General features: G+C 40.6%; 1 protein-coding gene across 1 annotated transcript in view; it reads right to left on the bottom strand.

Moving 5' to 3' along the window:
- The window catches only part of ARHGAP15 (Rho GTPase activating protein 15), a 454,296-nt gene that overhangs the window by 65,798 nt on the left and 360,959 nt on the right, over window positions 1-27,539 (bottom strand). The window contains exon 12 of the mRNA XM_045031797.1: window positions 20,423-20,557. Coding sequence (XP_044887732.1) covers window positions 20,423-20,557 — 135 coding nt within the window. The remainder of the gene's footprint in view (window positions 1-20,422; window positions 20,558-27,539) is intronic.

Below are 27,539 nucleotides of genomic sequence, written 5' to 3'. Positions count from 1 at the left end.
ATAGGTAGTGACGGCCCTGGTGCTATGTTTGCCTTTTTCCAGTCTTCTGAGACCTCAACTATCCTCCAGAAGTTCTTAAAGATAATTACTAATAGTTCCGGGATTGCTTCAGCTAGTTCCTTAAGTATTCTAGGATGAATTACATCAGGCCCTGCTGACTTGAATATATCTAACTTGTCCACATATTTTTTAACCTAATCTTTCCCTACTGTTGCTTGCATGACACCATCAGCTCAGGACTAAACAAAGACTGTGAATGGCTTGCCAATTACAGAACCAGTTTCTCCTCCCTTGGTTTTCACACCTCAACTGCTTGAACAGGGCCTCATCCACCCTGATTGATCTAACCTCGTTATCTCTAGCTTGCTTCTTGCTTGCTTATATATACCTGCCCCAGGAAATTTCCACCGCTTGCATCCGAAGAAGTGGGTATTCACCCACGAAAGCTCATGCTGCAAAACGTCTGTTAGTCTATAAGGTGCCACAGGATTCTTTGCTGCTTCTACAGAACCAGACTAACACGGCTACCCCTCTGATACTTCTCCCTTGTTGTTAACATTAATGTGTTGAGTAACTGGTCACCATTAACCTTTTTAGTGAAGAGTGGAGCAAAATAGGCATTAAACACCTCAGCCTTCTGTTCTTGATGTCATCAGTTAATAGCTCTCCTTCTCCACTAAGTAGCGGACCTACACTTTCCTTCATATCCCCATTGAAGTCAATGGAAGTTTCGCTGTTGACTTAAATGGGGCCAGAATTTTACCCCAAGGAGTGAGAATAATTATTTAGCATAATAAATTATGGTATTAGCTAGAAGTAATGCTATGAGATAAAAAAAAGAGAGTATCAGGAAAAGCTTGAATATCAAACAGTGAGATCTATTGGGCTGTGGAACAAAAAAATCTGCACCCACTCACAGTCTATATACATACCCTGAGTATAAAGACTGCACTGTCTTGTAGTATAATTAACACAGAATTATATCACTAAAACAATATACACCAGTTGAATCGACTCCTCTTGAACAGATGAGAGCTCTTACATTGCTACACTGAAAACAAATCATTTGAACCTGGATAATTAGAATATAACAAGGAGTTAAAAATTATGCAAAGCTTAAAATATTTTAACTCATTTAAAATTCTGATAGCAAATTAGTAAAGGTACATCAGTAGCTTCACATGCCTAACTTAATAAGTAGAAAAACTGGTATCTATTTTGTCAATAGGGACACTTTATACAAACTGGATACACAAGTGGAAAATCATAATGTTGGTAAGAGATAATTAATTAATTCAAGCTTCAAGATAAGAGCACTAGGTCCTACTGACCCTACATGTTAATCAGTTGATTGATTAATTGCTACAATCATAATAATTATAGGGTATAAATTTAAATACATTTAATGATAGTCTACACATAGAATAAAAATGTTTTCAGTCTGCTTATCTTTCCCATTTCTTGAATCACAGGCATTCTTTCTGTCATAAAAAACCCTCAAAATCTTTGTGTGATTAGGTGAGTTTACATTCTGTTCATCCCATCAGCAATTTTTTTGTAGTCTCAGCTTACTGTCTAATGAAAAAAATGTACATAGATGAAAACCAATTGATTATGTACAATACTCAGTACAGCTTCATCAAAAATCTCTTCCTTAAAAGAAAACCAATGGCCCAGACCAGTAAGGTAACTGTATAGTTATACAGTGCCTTTTATCCTCAAGCACTTTCAAAACTGAATGCTACTTCTACCATTGAAATACTGTAGCCTCCGAGGTGAAAGGCTACAATTGTTCAATACCATAGAAAAATGCTACATCACAATAAACAGATAGAAAACGAAGAATGCCTGACCCTATGCAAATGGAAGGGGAAATTTTAGTAGGCAGAATGCAATTACTGTAGCTGAAATATGCCCAGAACAATGCTGTTAAAACACTTTAAAAAAAATTCCTATGGGATCTTTAATGACCACATCTCACCCAAAAGAATGAAACTGCAACCAGCAGTACTCTCTAATACAGTGCCAAAGATACATAGTGAGCTACCTACTAAATTACGGGTGGTGCTCCCTAGAATACCTACATGGCCACCTACATAGAATCATAGACTATCAGGGTTGGAAGGGACCTCAGGAGGTCATCTAGTCCAACCCCCTGCTCAAAGCAGGACCAATCCCTAACTAAATCATCCCAGCCAGAGCTTTGTCAAGCCTGACCTTAAAAACCTCTAAGGAAGGAGATTCCACCACCTCCCTAGGTAACCCATTCCAGAGCTTCACCACCCTCCTAGTGAAAAAGTTTTTCCTAATATCCAACCTAATCCTCCCTCACTGTAACTTGAGACCATTACTCCTTGTTCTGTCATCTGGTACCACTGACAACAGTCTAAATCCATCCTTTTTGGAACCCCCTTTCAGGTAGTTGAAAGCAGCTATCAAATCCCGCCTCATTCTTCTCTTCTGTAGACTAAATAATCCCAGTTCCCTCAACCTCTCCTCATAAGTCACATGCTCCAGCCCCCTAATCATTTTTGTTGCCCTCTGTTGGACTCTTTCCAATTTTTCCACATCCTTCTTGTAGTGTGGGGCCCCAAACTGGACACAGTACTCCAGAGGAGGCCTCACCAATGCCGAATAGAGGGGAATGATCACGTCCCTCGATCTGCTGGCAATGCCCTTACTTATACAGCCCCAAATGCTGTTAGCCTTCTTGGCAACAAGGGCACACTGTTGACTCATATCCAGCTTATCATCCACTGTAACCCCTAGGTCCTTTTCTGCAGAACTGCTGCCTAGCCACTCGGTCCTTAGTCTGTAGCAGTGCATGGGATTCTTCTGTCCTAAGTGCAGGACTCTGCACTTCTCCTTGTTGAACCTTATCAGATTTCTTTTGGCCCAATCCTCTAATTTGTCTAGGTCCGTCTGTATCCTAGCCCTTCCCTCCAGTGTATCTATCACTCCTCCCAGTTTAGTGTCATCTGCAAACTTGCTGAGGGTGCAGTCCACGCCATCCTCCAGATCATTAATGAAAATATTGAACAAAATCGGCCCGAGGACCTACCCTTGGGGCACTCTGCTTGATACTGGCTGCCATCTAGACATGGAGCCATTGATCACTACACGTTGAGCCCGATGATCTAGTCAGCATTATATCCACCTTATAGTCCATTCATCCAGCCCATACTTCTTTAACTTGCTGGAAAGAATATAGGCACCAACTTCCCCTTTGCCTGGTGGGTGCTTGACCTCCCTGCTGCCTCTTCCGGCCCCTGCACCACCCTCGCCCCACCCCCATGCCACTCTTTCCCCAAAGTCCCCGCCCCACCCTGCCTTTTCCCACCCTAGCACCTGAGATTGCTCCCATCCTGGCCTTTGCTTTGTACCTTTTGTCATTACACTAAATAAACCCAGTTATGTTTTACAGACGTGAACCTGCCATAAGTTCGTATTTAAAAAAGGTATGGACCATAAAATCAAAGTATCTAAACTAATGTATAGAGAACTGTTTGTCTTTCTAAAAGCACATGTGAGAAACAGTCCTGAGGAAGGAAACAATGTATTTTCTTTTTCCTACGTGCAAACTACTTGAAGTATATCCATGCATTAATTTAAGAAGTCCTATCATTAAATAGATGAGTAGTTTTAGTTATTAATTCAGAACAATCTAGTATCCACCACCATCATGATCACTAATTAGCACTCTCACTAGAGGCTGGGACTAAAAACAGCCATAGACACCTAGCAACGCCTACAAGTGATCCCTGCAGATCAAGACTGAGGTGCCTTGGTGGAAGTGTGCTGTTTTGCTGCACCTGTCCAGTGGATAAGGAACCACAATCTCTAGTGCTGTTAACCTGGCATCTTTATCAAGAACTACATTCACATGTTTGCACCTGATTTTCACATATACACAAAGGCCCCTTTATACCACTCTTGAAGTGTAAAAAGGGGCTATAAAATGGAAAATACATTCACTTCCACTTTAAAGCCACTCTGAGCAGTGCAAATGGGATTTGGTGTAAATGAGACTCAGGCCCATTGAGGTTTTTAAATTTTTTTTAAAGTCATCAGTTTAATGTTTCCTCTTTGGGCTAGGAACTTTGAGACAAAGGAACTTAGGCCTGGTGACACTGGGTGTTGCCATACCTAACTTTAAGGCACCTAGCAAATCACTGGGATTTACAAAGCCTGAGTTCAGCACTTTGGCTCCACATACAATGAATGATGAGAGACAGGTGCCTGAAAATGGGAATTGCAAAAGCCAGCACAGTAGGAGACTACCCAGTGGGAGATGTCAAGCCAAGTGGTGTGACTTGGAGATAGGCACCTAAATCTGGACTGCAGGGAGGTACCTCCCTCTGCTTGGGATTTTCAGCCACAAACCCTCTTTTGTGGTTAGGCGCCTACCGTATTTTAGCAAGAAGCGCAGGGGGCAGGAACACAACTTTCCTCATAACTTTTAGTCCAGAACTTAGGGTACTCACCTGGGATGTGGGAGATACCCAGTTTGAGTCTCTCCTTCCCCAAAGTGGGCAAAAGGATTTGAACAGGGCTCTTCCCTGTCTTAGGTGAGTGCTCGAGCCACTAATCTAAAGGATAGTCTGATGTGGGGTGCTCTCAATCCCTCCTATTGAAGATATTCCACTGTGGACATATAATTAAAAAAAAATCACTGTAATAGTGGGACAGGATTCTTGGGTCTCCAACATTCCAGGTGAGTCCCCTAGCCACTGAGCTAAAAATTATGAGGGAAGTCCTCTTTCTGCTCCTCCCTGGCAGTTTTGTGTAAATGCATTTATAAGGGCCTGATCCAGTGGGCACGTTCTGAACACACCTAGTAGATCAGGCCCTGCAGGCGAGTTAGGCATGGTTTCCATGGTTTGTGAATCGCTCTGGGGCTTGGGCATGCAGACACCTGGCATGGGCTGTTGTACACATGTTCAGAGGCAGAAACAAAGCTGAGGGAACTTTTACTGAAAACATGTAGGTGCCAGGTGAGTTTAGGTACCTACAAAACTAAAGGGCACCTGAGCAGGGGCTTAGTGAATCCCAGTGGGGGCAGATTCTGGGATTTAGGCATCTAAAGTGGCAATTAGGCACATAAGTCCTTTTGTGAAACTAGCCTGTTCTGTTATTTCAGAACAAATATCTCAAGGTTTTAAATAACTATTCTGAAGCTATATTTTAGGGGAAAAGGCACTACCCTAATTAAAGCTTTGACACTAAAATCCATCTGATGTTGATTCAACTTTGTAATTTTGGTACTTTAAGGAGCATTATTTTCCACAGTTGGTCTCCATGCTGCAATTTTGTGCTTCCTGTTTTGTAATGATGTTTTGGTAAATGAATAAAGCTAAAATGCTTTAAAGAATCATAAAAGCCACATATATATATTTTCCGGAACAACTTCAACAATTTTGTGAAGTATTTCCAAAGGAACATGCAGTTGAGCACATTTCACTGAGTGAATGAACTTTTACAGTCTTTAAATGGTTATCTGACCTTGTCCTTCTGCAGCTTGTTTGACTCAAAGTTACGGCATCGGAGGAGATAACAGTGAAACTGTACTATAAAAATAAATTACTATCATGAATATTAAGCAACAGGAATATAATAAACATGACTGCTTACACAATTCTGATTTATTGACACTGATTTGCTTGTAAATTATCACACAAAGCACTCAGTTTAGTTTTTCAGGAACATGTGCAAAATAAAGCTTGGTGGACAGTTCCCGGAGACCTTGACATCTGCCACTGAATTCATACTTCATTGCTCCTGGTGTCTACTTTCTCATGTAGGTTGCAGTGCTGTAAATTACTTCCTCTTTTCATGAGTTTCTTCACATTTCTTGAGAGGTTTTTTTTTTTTTTAGACTTGCACAGTTTTTAAAACTACTATCGCAGAGGTTGAGCTCTGACACAGTGGAACAAATCCAGCTGCAAAATCTCCTAAAGGCTGTTCATGCTTGTTCTGTTAAATAGTGCTCACTTTGAGTCAAGGGGTTTCATTACTACATTTATGAACCTTTTGGCACTAGGAGTTGGGATTTCCGAATGCTAAGCATTAATGCATTTTGCATCAGTGTTTGGCAATGGGAGTTCTGGATCACTGGCACTGAGGGGTTAAAGGCAATAGAGGAGATATTTATTTCCAGATAGAAATATTGCGTGTATGTGTATAATGGTAGAGGTATGCTGATCCACTATCAGATAATGGCAGTAGTCAGCAAACTGCCACAGTTGCTAACTAATGGGAATGGCACACATTAAGACTTCTCAGCATTAAAAGCCTAGTGCCTATATTCTGGATCAGATATTTGTTATCCAAATTGATGGAAAGTATCTCATCTCAAAATAGGATTATTCTCCTTTAAATTTTAAACCCTGCTTTGTGTTTATGTGCTTATATCACTTTATGACATGGTGTGTTATGTCAAGCCTAAGATTATTTTTGGAGATTTCTGAGACAGAATTTCCTCATTTTGCCTGTCATCAGCCTACAGCATATGCCAAAAGACCCCATTTTGAGGGTGTGATTCAGAAATACCATCTAAAATAAGGGACAGCTACAGCTTCAAAGAGAAAACACTTATCTTGGATCAAATCCTACTAACATTTCATTCGGTGGTTACTGTCTCCACAGTTTTGATAGCTCTCTGCAGAGGATTTGTATTCGCACAGTGGGCCAGGTTTTTTTTTATGGTAATACACTTAAACTTGCATGCTGGAGTCTGAGTGCATGAGGTGCTCCCAATCTACAGTATGAAGAAAAATGAGCAAAGAACTCAGCTGCAGAGCATGTGGGTTAGTTCTGGGTGAATGTGGAGCTACAGATGCAAATCAAACATGAGCAGAGAAAAAACACCATTCTAAAAGTGGCACTTGGTAGCCAAGGGTTGGAACTGCAGAAGCGTGTATAAAATTGCCTGCTGGGCAAGCTCTCTCTCCTTTTTTTTTTAAATAAACAAAAAGAACTGCTGAAGCTTGCATGCTTCCCTCACTTGCCCTCAGCACTCACTTTAGTCTTGTAGGCACCCATGTGTCTTTCTGCCCCTTTCCCCCCTTTCCCCCTTTCCCCTTAACAGCAGCTGCAGCAGTTAGTGATGGTGGACAGGACATTTTGGTTGGAGATTTGAGCTCTATTCACGGTTCACCCCACACTCCTTCTGCACCCATAACAGCCATTCCTTACATGACGCCTTGACTATGCGCTAACTCCAGACTTTCTGTCTTTTACTAGCGGTGTTATGCTTGACACTGCCTTATTGCCATGTGCACCGTCAGGATGTTTCTCTCCATTAGCTCACTACGCTAACCAGAGTGGGTCAGACCACTTTGGAAGATGTTTTATTTTTGCTTTGGAGTCAAGATTCCTGTTACTTGGTTATTGGTTATGAAAAATCAGTGAGCTCCAGAAGGATTTATGCAGACATGCACTTGCATCTAAACGCTATTAGTTATCCCCTATCTTTTAGGCCACTAAAATCTTGCAAATGTCTGCATGCCCACTTGGCTAACGTCATTTTCTTTTTATGGTTGAGTAAAATACAATTTGATTTTAGGCAACATTATAATAGTAAATGTAGGCATGTAGATTTTGTGCCTTGGTGGGTAAATTTTACAGTGATTTGCAGGGCAGCACTACTTGCATACATTGTTTTATTTGATAAGGGCCAGATTGTGAACCCCTTAGTTACATTAATGAACAGTTGATCATACAGGCAGAGTTACTGATGTCCGTGAAATCATTTGTGCTCATCAAGGTGAGTAAGGGTTTTTCAATCTGGACCTACTATAGACATAGCCTACATGAGCCAAGTTAACAGACTTACATTTTCATATCTAAGGGCTGGTCCACACTAAGAAGCGGGGTCGAACTAGGGTACGCAAATTCAGCTACGTGAATAGCGTAGCTGAATTCGAAGTACCCTAGTTCGAACTACTCACCCGTCCAGACGCCGCGGAATCGAAGTCCGCGGCTCCAAGGTCGACTCCGCCACCGCCATTTGCAGTGGTGGAGTACCAAAGTCGACCGTGGCGCTTCCGGAGTTCGAACTATCGTGTCCAGATTAGACGCGATAGTTCGAACTCCGAGAAGTCGAACTCACCGGGTCGACCCGGCTGGTAAGTGTAGACTAGCCCTAAGAGACTCGAACAGCAACTGTTTGACTTTTTGGGAAGAAACGTGTTATTTTATTCAGTTTTAAGATCATGGATATTTAAAATGTAATACTTGTTCTCTATGTACAGTGGAGCCAACTTACGGAAATACCATTTAACAGAAGAAAAATACAAGTGAAGTGCGATGAATTTGTGCTGAACAGGTTGCCTTTGTACTGCCTATTCACTGCCATCACTTTAAAAGGGAGGCAGACTTGTGGCATTACTTATTTCTTCCATTCCCTCACTTTTTCTTACTCGTCTCCTCTTTTCAGCTGTCATCCAGTACAGCAGGTGCACGTACAGCTGCCAAGGATGCTTTTCCATGGCCAGATTGTCAGGTTTTCCAGCAGCAGGTTTCCACAATTTGTGTCCCTCAAGAGACAGTATAAACCACATTAACTTTGACTGAACTCTGTCCCACTCTTGGTAGGAACACAGAACCTGCCCTCATACTTAAACACCAGTACGATTTGACAAATGTTTCATGCAACCACATTTCAAACTGTGTTCACTGTATGTATTCTCTGTAGTACTTGTATTATCATGTGATTGCCCACCCTAGCAACATGGTATTATTTCTTCTCCCTGACTGGGTATGTGCTGCTGTAATAAATGAGCAGGTTCTAGCTAAGTCATCTGATGGTTGATTCTCTCAGGGAGAGAGCAGGACTAGTTGGTGGATTTTTTAACCCCCCACACCACCACCTTTATCAGCCACTTGACTCAGGCCTTCTCAGAGAAATCACTTCTAGAAAAATTAGGCTGTTGTAATGTTTTATTGATTTAAAATTAATTTCTCCTATCACACTTGCACAAAGTAATTGAGGTTGACACATGCCTACATGGTCCCAGCTACTAAAGGTATTGCCAGAGCCTTACCTTGTTTGTTTAACTGCCATTTTACCAGGTCTGTAGCCAAGGGGACTGGCATGGTCCTTGCTGTGAAGGCTGCAGTCACATATCCTCTTACAGCTGGTGTAAATGAATGCAGCCCAGATTCTGCTCTCATTCATGCCAGAAACCAAAGTGGTCTGGGGTAATAAGGAAACACAGATGTAGCACCTTTCCCTCCTAACCTCAGGCACTGCACTTAGCACAACTCGGCTAGACCAAAGGATCATGAGTGTTTAATTTACTGGTCTTCAATTTTCAGTGAACCATCATCATTCACCACAGTAAATATCAAATTAGTAATTTTGGTGCAGATGCAAATGTGCATTCCTAGGTCTGATCCCCAAGACAGCGTCCATGTCAGAATTCTGGCCAGAGGCTGAGGAACAACATAGTCACCTTCTTCTCTGTTGCTAAGCAGTGTCCCATGTACAACAGTATTTCACATATAGTGTGCTGGGACTGGGACAGCAGGATCTCCTATATGGCAGGGAGGTAGACAGACAGACAGAAGAGAAGGGCACAGCATGGGAGACAAACCAATGCCTCTCATCTAAGTCATTTTTTTCTCTCATAGCAAGTTCCTTTTTCCTTTTCTCTCAGGTCCTCTTCTCCTTATCAAGGGCTCCGTCATCTTCTCCATAACCAGGCTGTGTGTGAATGAGCAGAAGTCTCCAAGAGAGGATCAATGTTGCAATTATAGGATTCTGACGGTGAGGCTGTATTAGCTGCTTTCCCTCAAGCCATTACTCCTCCTAACATGAACATCACTCCTTCGAGGTGGAAGCTGTACCCATTGCTGACAATGAGGAGAAACACTTTCCCCAGCAGATCTTCCACGTGATCCCACCGGGCTGAAGTGTCCAACCTGCCCTCATCAGAACTTCAGTTCACCTGTCTTTCAGAGGAATCTCATCACACGTGGTAAGTGTTTCCTCATCCTTTTTTGTTTCTCTTTCCCTCCACGGAGGACTGCCTCAAACTTTTCTCCCTCTTTCCTCCTCCATTCTCTTGCTACTCCTCTACTAACCCCACAGATGAAATTCTAAGCGGGTTGCTTCATTGCTTCCTTTGCCCCCTCCCAAATTTTTTCTTAATCACAAATCAAATGTAGGCTACAAAACCAAAATCCATTTGCTATGACTGTTTGTATGGACAACATTTCACTCTGCTGAATATTTGTGAAAAGTGAGTACAACAGGTGTGCAATATGCAATCTGATTTTTAATTCACTGCAACATTTGTAAATATTCTCCATGATATTCGCTCAGCTCTTACATCGTGTAACACCAATGGAGAATCACTGGTGCACCAGGACTGAATCTGTCTGTAAATTAGAAACACACTTTTTTCAAATGGAACTGAGACACACTTTTCATATGGGTATTTTTGGACCAAATGACATTCCTTCTAAAGAGCCAGTGGCTGTTTCCTCTCCTCCACAGATATGGAATGCTCTAAGTACAGCAGTTCCATGGAGTGTAGGAGAATGGAAAAAGCATTTAGTTTTACTAATGTATAAAAGTGTAGACAAACTTAATGGATTGTCAGATGATTAAAACAAAGAGAAAGATAAAGACAGGATTAAAGCCGAATAAGATCCTATAAAAGAATATGCAATCTAGGGATTTTGGAGACAAGGCATGCTTCAGCACAATCCATTCTATTAGCACCTACCCACAAGTACTGGTTTCAAAATGCTATCCTGCCCTTATGGCACACCGTGAAGCTCTACATTTAAAGGGGTTCTCATTGAACAGATTACCGCAGATTGGGGTCCAGTGATTTATTGTCTAAGCAATAAACCATTCATAACAAAGACACCTGTGCAAGCCAGTTGGCTGTAGTCATTCTTGTTTAACATTTAATTATGAATATAATTAGCATGAGTTAAGATACAGGACAGGCATGAGCAATAAAATTTCCAGAATGCTAAGAAAAAAAACAACTCCTCCCAAATACAACAACAAAATATGCAAGATATTGGTAAGAATATGTCCCTGCTGTGCAAACATATAAAACTCCCCCCAAAATCTATGTTAAAAATAATTTCTTTTAAAATTTTAGTTGCCTTGATACAGTGCAGCCGAGGATATCTTAAAAGTCTGCCCTATGTTTAGAGTTCTGGATACTGTACGCACATTTTTTTAGAATTTTTTTTTGTTCCTTTCATTTTTAAGGCAATTTGTTACCAGCAGCTTTTTACATTCAACAACCATTTTCTGTCAAGTGTCTCAGGAACTTTGTTTTCCTCCCCCTTCTCTTTGAAGTGCAACTTAACCCATTACATGATGCCTCAACAAAAGTTTGATTAAGGGGCAGCATAAAGTCCACAGAAAAGAAAACAAAGATGTTGGACTGAGATTTTCTCAAAAATCACCTTTTGCAGCATAGCTTTGTGCTACCAAAAGAAAGGAAATAGCAAAATACTGCAAAAGGTCTCTTTTTAAAGGTGGATTTTCATGCTCAAAAGAAAAAAACAAAACAAAACAAACATCCAAAGCCAGTTTTAGTTTGGACAAGTATTTTGCAAGCTTACTGCTTATAATGACTCTGTGCAACAGGTATCAATCCTGATCTGCAGCACCTTTTTTTCATTTCTCACCAAACATACATGCGATCGTGCAAGCCCTCAGTGTGCAAGAAAGGAAAAATTAGCTGTGAATTTTCATTTTACCCTGTTTCTTGTCTTTTAACCCGTTACTGAGCCATGAGAGGACCTTCCCTCTTATTCCATGACTGCTTAGTTTGCTTAGTAGCCTATGGTGAGGACCTTGTCCAAGTATATTATATCAACTGGATCATCCTTGTCCCAGGAGCACCAGAGGGTCCCTAAAAGTGGGGTGGCTACTGACGCCCAAACCGTGGCCCTGCCCCCACACTGCCCCTTTCTCTGAGGCCCCACTCCCACGCTGCCGCTTCCCACAAAGACCCTGCCAGCTGCTCACTCCTCTCCGCACCCTCCCCCCATTGCTTGCCCTTATAGCTGGTAAAAAGTGGGAGGACCACGGCCCCCTACTCTCCCCATTCTGGCACTCCTGCCTTGTCCAAAGGCTTGTTGATACTGTCAAAGAATTCCAAAGATTGGTGAGACATGATTTCCCTTTACAAAAGCTGTTGAGTCTTCCCTAACATAGCTTGTTTATCTATATATCTGATAATATTGTTCTTTAGTATAGTTTGCTTGGTACTAAGTTTAGGCTTACCAGCTTGTCATTGCCAGGATCACCTTTGGAGCTTTTTTAAAAAATAGGCATTACATTAGCTACCCTCCAGTTATCTGGTACAGAGGCTGATTTAAGTGATAGATTACATATCCCAGTTAGTAGTTCTGCAGTTTCACATTTGAGTTCTTTTGGAACTCCCTGAATGTCTCCCATAAGACAATAATAGCCACATCGTGACCTCCTGTTGTAACCCTAGAGGCTGAAAGGGGATAAGTGGGAGGTCTAGCTCTTAGGGAAGGGGATCTGAACAATTTCATTCCCATTCTACCTGGATCTGAGCAGAGGAAAGACCAATTGTAAAGAATGAGGCGTGAGCTGCAGCCACTGGACACAAATGTCTCTCTAGTATCAGAAAGGTTGCAGGAGCTGGCATCTTTCATGCAAGTTGAGGTTTGCATATAAAACAGCTTGTGGGAAAGAGGTATGCTCTGCGGCCTTCTTAACCAGCTCTGCACAGGCCTTGCCTACATGCTGGCTGGGAGCAGGAATTCCTTCCTCTTGGTTGCTACAGGAGGCCTTGCCTTCCCCTGAGAGTAATAGGGGTCCCATGCTTAGGGGAGAGGCAGAGGGGCTTTACAAAAACTTACCCCTTACATGCTACTGGTTCTGGCTTGATCTCAGTGAAGGAGCTTCCATGTGGCCTGGTTTCTGTCTGCCATTTCAGCAGGGCAAGGGGAGGAAAGGTGCTGTCCCTCAATCCTCCTCAGAAAGCTAACAGATTTTTTTTTAGTTTAACAGTTTTGAGAAGAAAAACTTCAAAGCCAATGAAGCCACTGAGAGGCATTAAGTTAATACGCTTTTAAAAATCTTGTGCAAGCTCTACTCCAAAGAGGACCCTGGAAGTCTGCCATGTGTGCCACTTGGAGGCAGATAATTCTGGAGAGCTCATCCTGAGGGGCGATCCTACAGCCAGACTCAGAGCAAAGATCTGGTCTGCCTCTAGTTGCCATGGAGATGGGGAACCCCCACTTTGAAGACAGTCTGACAAGCAGGGGACAGAGGACACATTATGTCACTGGTACCTTACCCAGATTTTGAAATAAGTCTCAAGTCCCAGTGAAAAAATATCACTTTAACCCACAGCACTACTCTATATCTAGGGTGAAATCATGGCCCCATTGAAGTAAACGACAAAACTCCCACTGACTTCACAGAAGCTAGAATTTCATCCTTGTTGTTTTAAGACCAAAAGCAATGTTAAAGCATTGTGTACTTTTGCATGCAATGTAATACATTTGTTTTCATTCTGGTAATACAGCTTGCTTCTGTATTGTATTGTTTCTGTGTTTTAAAAGAACATGACTCTATGGACTTTGAGATTGCCACATAGGACCAAGGGACATCAATTCTCCATCTGGCCAAAACTGTACTAAACTAAAATCTAACTTCCTTTATTAACTAAAAGAGTTGACAATAATATATCATGTTCAAAATCCTAAGTATCCATCTTCTTAAATGTTCATATATAATAGGACTATGCCAAACACTGTGGGGTCAATAGTAATGACATTCTGAATTCCACTTAGCTTGCACAAAAAGACGCTCATAGATATGAGGTGGTGTCTTATTACTGGTTAATTGACAGGACATGTGTGAAGTCACTTGAAGAGAGTGTTAATGGTCCATAAGAGCAACCAAGGCCAAAGGGGGAAAACACACTGTAGGTGGAAGCCCACAGCAATAGAATATTACAATTTTATTCAGAGGATTGTTTGGAAAGAAAGAGCAGATCAAAATTCCATAGTCATCCAGAGATATTTAACATACCATCTAGCCTGCATCTGGATTAACTCTGCTTTCCAAAAAAGCTTCTTTGGCAGAATGCTATTTAAATTTCCAGGTGAATCTGATGCAAAGCTCTCTGTCACTCCTCTGCATCACAGTCCTGAACTCACATAAAAGGAAGAAATAGCTTCTGAGAACCTGTCCGATTTTCATGCTTATTGGGTTGGCCCACTTCATAGCCAAGACTTTGAACGTCTGAAACCTTAGTAAATCTGAGATGGCATTGGTTAAAGAGCTGTCCTTTTTATTATGCATATTTCAAATTTAAATCTGTAACATGGTTGTGGCTCAAGACCACAACTATTCTTTGTAATGAAATTAAAGCAGACTTGAAAATAAGAACAGATGAAGAGAGAAGAATGAAAAACGCTGAAGATGCAGAAAAACGGAAAACAAGAAAAACTAAATAAAAATTTGATTTGATGTCATCAAGAATTAATAAAAACATAATAGGTAACTAGATGGAAATATTTTGAAGAAAAGCTAGACAGAGATTAAATAGATAGTGACATTGGCAAAAATTGTTCTTTTTAAAGGCTTTGACAACTAAAACTATTTTATTTTAATAAAAAAGAGCTGTGATATGATTCTTAAAAATAACTCACATCTATGATACTTCTACGTCCTCCATTACCAAAGTATCTGAATCATAATATTTAACACACTTCTCTTCCCCACCTCATACAGGTGTTGTGAAGTTATTTTCCTCCTTTTGCAGCTGGGGAGCAGATGCATGGAGAGACTACAGGCTAGATCCACAAACAGATTTAGATTCCTAGCTGCCACTTTAGGGGCCCAAATCCAAACCTTAAATCTTCAAAACCTCTGCTCCGCTCTGCCTAAATTCTCTAGGTGCCTACATTTCTGCCAGTGGGTACACACACAGCCATCTAAGACCTGACATTACTGAGCTGCTTGGTGCATAAGTCTGGCTGGATTCACTAACTGGATGTTCTCCCTCCTATCTCATTGGCAGTGCCTCATCTGGCAGGTAAGGTCAGAGCATGCCTAACCAACACAAAGCAAAGAGGTGGTGATGCTCTCTTCTGTCCCAGCACCCAAAATGTTCACCCAGGATGTGGGAGCCCCAGGTTTTAATCCTCCCTCTGCCTAATTGGAGGAGGACTGTTTGAAACCAGGTCTCCCACCTCTCAGTGGGTGGGCTACAGGGCGTGTCTCTCAATCACTCCTGTTGAAGCTATGTCATTTTGTATGAAATATTTAAATAGCTATTGGCGCAGAGACAGGAACCTGAGTCTTCCAGATGAGTGCACTAACCTCTAGGTTATAGATTCAGTCTTTCCTTCTGGCCCTACAGAGCTTGCACTCAGGTCTACTAAGTTCTACGCTAGCGGCCTAATCACTGGGCCATCCTCCCCCACATAGATACTGATTAAACTACATAGCTACACTTTGACACATTAATGTCCATGCAGCGTTCCTCCTCTCATAAGGATCTGAGGTATTCTTCACCTGAAATGATACCAGGCAGTAGGCATGATAACAAATATTTCTAGATTTGAACTCATTCTTTTGGGCTATACAGTGAAGGTGAATCATTATACCACATGACCAAATGCAAAAGACAAAATACACTTTTCCATGTCCTTTCCCTTGCCACAGGGCAAGTTAACTAAAAATCTGTGTGCTGCTAGCAAATAGCTTAACCCTTAAGTGGATTTCTTTTGTACTGTCAGTGGCTAGAGTGGAATGGCAGAAGGCAATACAAATCAGATCCAGTGACAGAGGTGATTAATCATTCAGACTTTGGTCCAGATTCTGTCATCCCTGCTCATGTTGAGCAGAATTTTACTTTGCATCAATCCTATTAAAATCTATGGGGCTACTCATGGATTAAAGTGCTTCTTAATTTAAATGTGGCAGAACCTAACCTTATATTAGCATTTTTGTACCCACATCACAGATTTACATGTGTACCCATAGTGACATGCTTGTGATGTGTAGGTGGAGTTCCAGAAAAAATTGTGTATCTAATGCCCAGAACCTGATAAAGTAGAGTATTCATTAGCCAGAGGCCTTGTGATCTTCCACTCCTTACTATTTGTAAATCTTCAAACATACTTCATAGGGGTAGTGATTACGCACATTCACCAGGCCAAGCGAAACTGTATGATTTCCCTGAATTAAATTCTAATGTTATGGCCATATCTAAGTTTGTTTATAAGGGGGAATGGAATGTTGAGAGATGATTCAAGCAATTTGACTGACTAATACAGTGTAGTAATTTTCTGGAGCTATGTACATACCAACTGAAGCCAAATGAAACTGCTTCATCTGGGGGGGGGGGGGAATATCCACAGGCTTACTGTGTAAGTTACTTTTCATTTAATGCTTAAAATAGCATTAGCATAAGGATAGCATGAAAGTTCCTGGGAATTAACTTCTCCTACCTAGCAGGCTAAATCCTCAGGAAATGCCCTGCTTCTTGATTATTCCCAACTATTACAAATAGCAGGATTTTAGACTACTTCATCTTCCTCACCATATACATGGATCTAAGTAGTGCTCAGTGCAGAACCCAAGGTTTGATGGTGGGGTAGGGTAGCTCTGTTACCATTTCTCCTTTAATCCTAGGATTGTTTTGTCCTCTTCTGTAACTTAGGGCCTGTCTTCACAGTGCGTGGCAGCGCTTTAATGTGGCTGTGTAGTCATAGCACCAGTTCTGGGAAAGAGCTCTCCCAGCGCTCTAAAAAACCCACCTCCACGAGGGGAATAGCTCCCAGCGCTAGGAGAGCGGCTCCCAGTGCTGGTGCACTGTCTACCCTGCCATGTTACAGCGCTAAAACTTGCAGCGCTCAGGGGTTTTTTTTTCCACACCTCTGAGCGAGAAAGTTGCAGCGTTGTTAAGTGGCAGCGTAGACAAGGCCTTAGTAAGGGCCCTTTACAGCTGCTCTGCTGGTGCAGGATCACCGGAGTGCACTTCACTTTGGCAATACCCCCTCATAGAAACTAGGCATCAGTGTCATAGACCCACCTAGCTCATCTTTACAGCACCCAGGGGACTCATCTACAACAGGGGAATCCCACAATACCCACTTAAGGCAGCTTCATATCTGCTTAGTGTTTACTGAGCAATGCAAACTAGCCAGACAGGGGCAGTGGCAAGGGTCTGGTCTCACGTCATTCTCACTGAAGTCAATGAAAGTTTTGTAATTGATTTCAGTGGGATCATGAAAGGGCCCCTATATTATCAAATGGATTATTAAAAGAACAACAAAAAACAACAACCCTCTGCTCACACCACATACACACCTGACTCTAAGTCTAAAAGCAATAAAAAGGTTCCATGCGGGTTGTTTTGTAAATCTTTAAGGTAATTTCTAGCTAATCGAAAGCATATGGAGGGATAGATACTATGGTTGTAGGGGCCAGATATACAGATTGATTGAATAGATCTGGTAGATTACATTAGGTGGATGGATTGGCTAGAAATCATCCTGAGGTGTTACAAAGGAAGCAGCACGGACCAAGGATTATGAATAGAAGCAAATAATGTTTTTATCAGACTGCTAGTATTTTATTCTTAAAATTAAACTATCTTAAAACCCTTTCAAAAACATCTGTTCATTAGTCTATCAATGTGTATAACAGTTTTCAGAATCATAACAAGGATTAATTATAGTTAAAAGAGCAGAAACATTAATTTCTCATAGATCAGGGGTTCTCAAACTGGGGGGCGGGACCCCTCAGGGGGTCACAAGGTTATTACATGGGGGGTCGTGAGCTGTCAGCCTCCACCCCAAACCCGCTTTGCCTCCAGCATTTATAATGGTGTTAAATATTAAAAAGTTTTTTTAATTTATGGGGGGGGCACACTAGGAGGCTTGCTATGTGCAAGAGGTCACCAGTACAAAACTTTGAGACCCACTGTCATAAATATCAGTGCACTAGTAGGCAGTCATGCCAAACCCGCAAAAAAAAACCTGCAGAAATTGGGCTTGTTTTTGGCTTAATTGGCTTGTGAGTTGCTTGTTGGATAGTTTTTGGCTTGTAGCTTGTTTGGCTTGTAGCTTGTTGCTTCTTTTTTTTTTATCGGCTCCCAGCAAGCAGGGGTAAGGGGGAGGGGGGGCAAGCGGGGCAAGGGGCATGCAGGGGCAAGGTGGGAAGAGACTCAGGGCTCACCACAGGCTCGGCCTGCACACTGGGGGGATCTAGTCACATAGAGTGTTGGGGTTCTTAGGGACTGGCTTGATTTGGCCTTGTTTTGAAATGGGATTAGCTTGATTTTTGGCTTATTGTGGCTTATTGTTTATTTACCCATGTGCAAGTTGGCAACTGTGCTAGAAGGGTGTGTTTGTGACAAGCTTTCAAATATTAATGCCCACATTTCATGCTAGTTACCTGTTAGGGGGAGGGATAGCTCAGTGGTTTGAGCATTGGCCTGCTAAACCCACGGTTGTGAGTTCAATTCTTGAGGGGGCCACTCAGGGATCTGGGGCAAAAATTGGTCCTGCTAGTGAAGGCAGGGGGCTGGACTCAATGACCTTTCGAGGTCCCTTCCAGCTCTAGGAGATTGGTATATCTCCAATTATTACCTTTGTCCTGCTTTGAGCAGGGGGTTGGACTAGATGACCTCCTGAGGTCCCTTCCAACCCTGAGATTCTATGATTCATCAATAAGAGATGGAAAAAATGAGCCAGCAGAATATTTCGCATGTGAAGGCTAACACAGAGGGTGAGCCCATAAGTTAACATGAAGGATTTGTTTTCTTCTGGCTCAGCTGAAGCACAAAAACAAAGGACTGCAAGGGGTAGTAATAAGGGTGAAGAAAGCCTAGATTTAGCCCCAAAAGAGCAGTATTATGAGGGGGAATCTGCACATCAGAAAGGGAAAGAGATTAAAGGCAGAGAGTATGTATTAAATACTTGACTGTAGAATAAAGTAAATGGGATGTGAAGCAAAATGCACAACAGGTAGTGCCCCATGTACCTACTATATCCTCTTGAAGCACCAAAGATCCAGCACATCAAGAGGACATAGCGGGTAGATGGGGCACCACTTGAAGTGCATGTTGGAACGTCAGTACTTCAAAGAAACATCTCTTCATTCCAATGCAGCACAGAAGCTGAAGCTGAACACAGTAAGGAAATGGGTATACTCCCCCCACCACTTTGAGCATTACAGAGACTGTGAGATGTGGCTCAAACCCCAGAAGACAATGTTTACTCCAATTTTTCTTGTGCTATGAAAGAAGATGGGGGGGGGCATGGATTGAGCCTCTGAAAGTGAACTTTTACAAGATGCATTTTCTTTGCATTGTGTATTTAACTACAGGATATCTTTAAGTAGCCGAGAGGGGAAGAGAAGGATCTTGAGAGATTTATTCAACTTCATTATATCTGATGCTAGTCATGAAGAGCTTTAGTTGAACCTAAACACTCTTATGAACATAAAATCAAATTAAACAGCACATTAAGGTTTCCATATTCTCTGACTGATGTGCGCGCGCGCACAACTCTCATTAACGGTAATGGCAGTTATGCGTGAGCGTCATTCGGAGAACAGATCCCTAAGTGCTGTATTGTTTTTCCTGGAGATTTTTCTTTATTGGGCTTTATTTAAGCTCCTGTTAGGCTTGCAAGCTTTTTTTAAAAGAGAAGAAAAGGGAGAGAGAGAGAAAAAAAGCCCAAACTCAGATTGTTTGGCAGGCAATTTCTCCCCCCAAGCTGTCACAGTCTACAAAGTGAACCCTAAGATAATAAATTTAGAGAAGTGTTGGTAGCATAAAACCCCCAGCTATATGTACCAGAAGTTGCTTTGTGTTTTGAAAATACTGGTTCCACTTGCAGTAATTTTTAAAACAAAATTCATAATAGGTATGAAAAAGAAAATATCACAAATATCATTGCATTATACCTATGGTCATTGTAAGACACAGTATGCAACCATGTGCAACCTGAGATATGCATCTCTTTCTGGATACATACTGCTGAACTTTCCCCTCAAAACATGAGTAGATGTTCTTATAATTCACAAATATTAGTCCTGCACTAAAATATTGTGGTTGGAGGTACACAAATTATCAGTGTAGAATGTCTCCAGTGAAATGAGACAAAATACAAGCATTTTATTCCTTTCCTCAATCTCTCTTACCCGCTTAAGATAAATTGCATATTTAAAATGTGCACACAGACAATATAGTAATTTTTCCAATTTGATAATAAAATGTTTTAAGATATAAAAGACAATCAAAACCAATAAAAAGACAGGATCAAGGTTAATTGAAGGTAAATCATGTCAGAGATGCCTCTGTACTTCCTTTTTTTTTTTTTGGTTGATTATTTTTAACTGATAGGCTATTTCACTAGCTGCTACTGTATGTGATGTACTTACTTATTGCCTCCAAAAACTGTTCAAAGAAGCAGTATGGGAACAGTGGCTCAGGCAGCTCTCTGAAAAACATCTTGAGTGCTCCGGTGACAACGTGGATGTCCTCCCACTGGCTGTCGTCCAAATTCAGCTTCTCTTCTGGGAAAACACGAGGAGAAATGGAACAACTGGTTTTAATGAAACAATTACAAGACACTAATTATTATGTTAATGTTTGCCTACTATCATCAGCAACCGTTAACAGCCTTCTGCACCTAGAGGTTTGGTGCTGTGCATGTGTGTGTGTGCGTGTGTGTGTTTTTTTTGGTAGGAAGAGCACATTTTGAATGGAATACCATCTGTAGGAATGCAGCTGACAAAAAACAAGAGACACAAAGAGACAGTACCATTGACACAGTATGTCAGATACATTTATTCCCATAATGCTTCAGTATGAAAATTAGCATCACAGCTCAACATGATTCAAAGCTATTTGGTTTTGAGGCCGAGGGGCTAAGAGTTGCCAATGATGGCCGGCTCAAGGGACCGGCCTAAAGGCCTTGCTGAGCCAACAGGAGACATATGCTAAACATGGCAATAGAAAATGAGTTATTGCTTTACATGTGTTAGCCTTGCTATGTACAAGGGAATAATGGGTAACACTTTTCTCCTTTTTTGCCTGAATGCAATGTCAGCAAGGAATAAAGTACTGTGAGAGAAAGGATATTAATTCCTTCTTACTGCTTCAAAAATATTTTGTTTGGTTTTCATCTCTGGGAGGAAGATTTGCCCAGCAACAATATTAGACAGACCCCTGTTGGCCTACCTAGGCTATGCAAAGCTGTCAAAAATGATAACACACTAAAGACAAACCACAAGTGCTTACAAAACTGTTTTTGCAAACAACAAAAATGTTTTCTTTTGAAGCTTGACTGAGCTGAGGAATTTAAATATAAAAGAAACTAAATGCTAAAATAAAGTTTCTAATAAAAACAAAGCAAGATTGGGTGATTATTATTCTATTTTTGTCTTCTTGTTATAAAAGTCTGGTGTTAGAACACAATAAACAACTGAATCATACTCCATACAAAACTCTGTGAAAGTGTAAATACCCCTTACAATTAAAAGGATACATACTATCTGGAAAATTCTGCTATCCCAAAAATGGATTTGGCTTTTAAAATGTGTAGTGGTGACTTTAACTTTTAGACAAGTTTTAGTCTTTGTGCAAATCTAGAGACAACCATGAAAACGATCAAACAAAATCAAAACAACATAATCCTGGCAAGCTATACCAAAGCTCATTGAAATTGGGTGTTTAGTAGTTCAGTTGGACTCAAGTCCATCCTGTTTACCCAACTTTAACATCATTTTTATCATTCCATTCTTTATACAAAATAATGGAAAAACCTGGACACCATTAATTTCAGTTCTTCTGGTGGTTTTTCTCTATAGAGAATTTGCTTTTGGGAAGAAGTTCAACTTCAGGATGCACATTTCTTTGTGTTTCTCTATAAATGCTAATAAATGTTTTATGAAATATTGGACTCAGACGGTTTCTGCAAATAAATAAGTTAATGCACCCATGCCTCAATTTATAGTAATATGTGTCAATGAAGTTGAAACAGTGAACTTGTGCTTATCACATGGGTTTTTTCTCTCTTCTTTTTAAAAAAACTTCAAATTCTTACCTAGACCATAAAAATAATGATTAGATCTGAACTGAATTAGCAGAAGGGGCCTTGTTTAGACCACAAGATCATATTTGATTGATCGTATTTCAACAATTAGCCTTTTATTTTGTCACACACTATTGAAATAGATCGACAGCATCTTAGCAGGCCAGCTTTAAACAGTCAACTGTTCACAATAGCATCAAAAAAAGAGACCTAATGGGGTTTACTGTCACTTTAAAGAACAGGGTGGGTTTTCACATTGTTGAAATCTGTCAGATATTTTGAAATGTCCCTCTCACTATGGTGCCACACCCCCTGCGTGTCCTTATAATAAAATTGGTTTTACTCCTGATTAAATCATTTTCTCCCTACCCACTACCATACTTCTCATAATGGACCTGTGTGCTCTACAGCTGGTGTTCTTCCCATGGTACCAATTCTTACTTTATCTTTTAAGCACTTTGCTGCTAAGATCTCATGCAGAGTGCTTATGTTTTGTTAAGAGCTTCATTCTTAGAGAAATAGCTTAACACATGTTCTAAAAATGTTGTACAACTTATTGCTTAAAACACATTTAGAAAATGTATAAGTACTGTAGCTCTGGCACAGAACTTTAAGTAGAAACCTTAAAAAAAAAACCTTTGTTTTTACCATGCATTTGTCTTAAATGTCTAATGTGAAATGCTCTGCTTCTGAGGTTTTACAGAGACTTATCTTCCCAGATTTTTGCACCATTTCCAGCTCCTCAAGGAAATGTGTTAGGAATGTCTCCTCTTGAAAGCAAAGGGTGTCACTTTACCCTCTAGCAATAAGAGATTTTTTTAAAAAAAAATGTTCGCTAGAAGGGGCAAATGTCAAGTAAAAATATTACATCGTAGAAAACAAATTAAAAAGAAGATATCAGTCCATTCAATGTAACATTTTAATTCTGATCCTACTGGTTGGAGTCACTCACATATTGTGGTGATGGGGCCATATTCAGAAGATATATACATTTCAAATGCATTTCATTTTCAACAAAGGGCCTGATCCTATAGAGTTTACTCAGCCACAACTCCTAGTGGAGTCAGTGAGTGTTTTGCCTAAGTAAAGATTTGGATCCAGTGGACATAGATCTGGTAACTGATTTCCTTGGGAGTGGAGGATGCTGAACACCTCATAGGATCAGGCCCTAAAATTGCTGCTTTTGTAAAGCATTTGATTCTTCCCCCACTAATTGGCAGATGATATCATTTTATCTCAGATACAGACATAAGCACATTTAAGGAGTCTCACAAACATATTATGCTAGTAGAATGCTAAGAATGAGAAGTGACAAAGTGAAAACAAGAAAGTTAGAGGGGCCTCATCAAGACTCTTAGGGGAAAAAAGTTACATTTGTTTTACATTCATGAAGGGAGTGTGGGCTTTAACGATTTCGTTATTATTTTTAAATCAACTTTTTCAGTAGTATATCATTTAATTTTTTTTCTTGTACTAGTTCCAGTGCAAACAAATATGTGTTCATGTGTGGGTGGCTGATGTGCACCATAAGGGTCTCCTCCTCAAAAAGGAAAAAATAATCCATGGAAAGATCAATTAAAAATGAAACAAAATAATCAAGACTGTACCAAGACCTAAGTTTTAAAGAGGATCAGATTCCTTTAGAGGATGTACTAGCTTGCATACGGCTCTGTCTCTGGAAAGAGTAATGATCCTTTGAGCCCTTCTCTCAAGTGTTCTTTATTTTGTGAAGCATCCTGTTTTTTAGACCATTTTACTGGTCATATCTTGCTGTCATGCCACATTGCCAGTAAATTCCAAAGGGTCACATTAGGCTGTAGTTCATTCTGCAAATTGTCCCATTCATTTCACTGGGATCATTCCCAGAGTAAGGGACTGTCCAATGTGAATACAGACTCTAGCCCACAGTGTATGTGTACCCTTTATGAGGGTCTTATGCCAATGAATCCACCTCATTTAGTCTAATCAGTGCAATAGTTCCATGACGCCTGCTAACTGGTTATCTGTTCTGTGTTAAAGCAGAAGGGAAAGGAGTATGGATCACAATTTAAAAACAGGAGACCTGGAATTGGTTGAGATAGGAGAGAGAGGGGAGAAAAGTGGAGGACAAAAAGACCAAGAGAAAACATGGAGAAGAATGGGGAATAGAACAATGGGTAGAAGGGGAAAGGAACAAGTTAAGGAGAAAGAAACTAAAGAAAGGTAAGGAGAAAGGATCAAGGACAAATACATAAGATGGTGGTGGGAAGTGACAGGGACAAAGGGGAGGAACAGAGACAGAATTGGAGAAGATTAATGTCTCAAAGTTGGGGGTCAGGTCGGTTTCTCATGGTGCATTGGGGATCATTGTTCTACACTGCTGCAATGGAATACTGAGAAAGGTGTGTTGGAGTGCGGACAGAGGTTTCTCGGGAGCTGGAAAATCTTATTCCAAACCATTTCCAAGATAGCATGTCTTTTCATTAGGCTAATTGGGGGCATTCAAAATGGCCATTTGTTTATTTTTGTCGGAAACAAAATACCAAAACAACAAAACAACCACCAACACCACCAACACCGATACAGTATATTACCATTTATCTGACTGGCCTGGGGGAAATCTGAAACTTTCGGACAACCGGCACTTGGATAACTGGAAGTGTTATTAATTAACATAGGGCTACATGGGGGACACAGAGTAGATTCAAATAATTAGGATTTTCGGATATCTGGAAATTGGATAACTGGAATTATACTGTACATAAAGAAAGAACAAGAGCAGAACTTAAGCCCCTGTTCAAAGCTGTTTTAAAAAATATCTTCTCAAAAGGAGGACACTACAGCTTGTCATCTTGAAATGGCTCCTTTTGATATTAAACACTTATATTATTTTTACCATTTCCCCTGAGGGAAAGCCTTGCACTGTCACATTTACAAAGGCCCACAGTCCCTCCCTTATCTGGGTGCTGAGGAAGTGAAATGCCTTACCCATTCCATGTCGTTTGTGGGTTCCTACCCATCTGACTAAAAGCCAGGGAAACTGTTGGCCAACATGACCCAATAGATACCTTCCAGCTGAGAACTCCAAAATGGAGCCCCAAGACAAAATAAAGCCCTCTCCCATGGCAACGGGGAAGGGGAGAAAGGACAGTTCTTCCATCAAATGGCCTCCCCCTTAATACCCTTTCCATCATTTTTGTGTGGACAGGTTCTTTTGGAGACACTTCTCTGATCATCCACTCAACAGCAGCATAACAAAGGATCTACACAGGACAGATTAGTCTGGGGTAAGCTGCATGAGATCCCGGGCCACAAAGCAATGCTGTATCACCTGACCATAGACTAGGTGCAAGGCTCTGCTATTCCTTTTCACATTGGGTCTGAACATCCTCAGGATTGGTAGGAGGCTTGTTTTATTTTAATTTGTTTTAGCTTGATTGACAACATAAATGTATGTTAAAAATGACAAAAACTTGCCCAATTAAAGATGAAGCTGCCTTTGGTAAAACCCCTGTAATGGTGTAATCTCATCAATGATGTCAGGAATAAGGAAGCAACCAGCTGTCTGCCTTTTTAAAGTGATGACATTTTATTTTAAAGTAGTGATGGAAAATATCAAAAGCTTTGGAGTTTCAATTTAAATAAGCATCCAAAAGTTCAGACATTCATCTGAACAACTAACACTGAACCTTAGAATACACTGTATGGAACTCCCATCCCATGGAAACCGACAAAGTCCTCTCCTCCTTTGTGACACTTCTGTCCAACCTGCATGATGCTTTCTCCTCTCCCCTTCTCTAGGCTCAAAGTGGCCTATTGTCTAGATTTGCACAGTCCTATCTTATCTTTCTCTTCCAGGACATTTCCAGTTGATAAAAGAAGTGGGAAATACCAGTGAAGTGAATCACTGGGTTTTATTGGTAATATGTTCATGTATATAGTTTCCGCCCTGGGTGCCCACAGGGACGCAGGAAGGATGTAAAATATTCATGAATAGCTTTTTGCTTAATTCACCAAACTTTATTGTTGACAGATCTTCATGGATCCAATCAGTAAAACAAAAACAGCATTTACTACCCTACTGTGTAAGTCTCCACCAGTTCAAAAGAAGGGCCTCTTAATGGAAAATTGAAGCCTTTACTTTACAGCATTTGATGTAAATAGATGATATATGGATAAAAGGACAAGCAAATAACTTACGTATGTATCTATGTATTACTAGTATGCCCTTTATCATGGTGCTTAGGTGCAAATTACTGAGCAACTGTAACTAAAAAGCAAAACATTTTTAATGTGTGTTAATGGTGTTGTTTATTCCAGTTCTCTGAAATGACAGTTCACTGACCTGAGGGCAAGTTGGAACAACCCAGTGCTGCTAACTTAAATCATAATGTGTGCCAGAAAGAAATAGGATTTCTATACTTGGACACACTGGACCATATTCATCCTCAGAGTAACTTCACAGAAGTCCATGGAGTCACACGGGGATGAACTGTTCATTGTTTCTGAAGACAGAGATCCAATATAGTAAAAAAAAATTACAAGCAGCTCAGAAATAGTACACCATGAAAACATTAAAAGTAGTTCAAAAGTTTTGAGACATGGTCAGCTGGTGATTCTACTACATCAAATATGTTACCACTTTATCAGTTTCTGTAAATAACTGGAAGCATAAAAATATACAGTGACACTAAATGAAGACTGAAATTGGTATGCAAAAACAAGCTTTATCATTATCATATTCTTCTCTGTCCTTCTCTCCAAATACCATTTTAAGGGTTAGATGGCTGGTGCTATTTGTTGCAGCACAACCACTAATGATTTGAAATAATAATTACAGTAATAAATTGCATTATGTTTACAAATACTTAGAAAATCAGAAAAATAAACTGAATCAACTATTATATACTGCAAGAATAGTGGTTTTATATGTCATCAAATATCTGTTCTCAAAATACAATTAAAATATCTTAAGAATTATCATAAAGCATACTACCATAAATTAACCATAAGTAAGATCAGACATAATAACCTATATCCAGTCTGTTAGCTCTATAACCAGAGTATACTAAGCCCACAGGGCCAGATTCTTGCTTCCACTCCAGCACTACTGCAGCACCTTTGGGGTCCACGGACAACAGGTTGAGAACCTCTGTCATGGAGACTATACCCCAATGGTATAAGTTAGCATAGCTATGAAGCTGCTGTACTTATGCCAGGGCCAGCACATACCAGATTACAGAATCCTGATGACTATCACCCTTCCCTTCACTAAACAAAGCTCAGATGTAAGGCAGAACCTGGAGCACAGACTTTATATAGCCCACATAAATAAGAGGCATGAGAAATGATTATATTTGTTCTTATGCAGCTGGGAAGAAAATGTCTTCTTGCAAGTGGACATTTCTTTTTGTGACATAGCAACTTTAATTTCACAGTTGCTTTGTTCTTTTTGTTTGTTCTCCCAACTGTCTCCATTATTC

The sequence above is a fragment of the Mauremys mutica genome, chromosome 10 (genome assembly GCF_020497125.1).
Source record: "Mauremys mutica isolate MM-2020 ecotype Southern chromosome 10, ASM2049712v1, whole genome shotgun sequence".
Classification (NCBI taxonomy): Eukaryota; Metazoa; Chordata; order Testudines; family Geoemydidae; genus Mauremys; species Mauremys mutica.
Note: the sequence above shows the minus strand (reverse complement) of the source record. Positions and strands in the feature narration are given on the sequence as shown.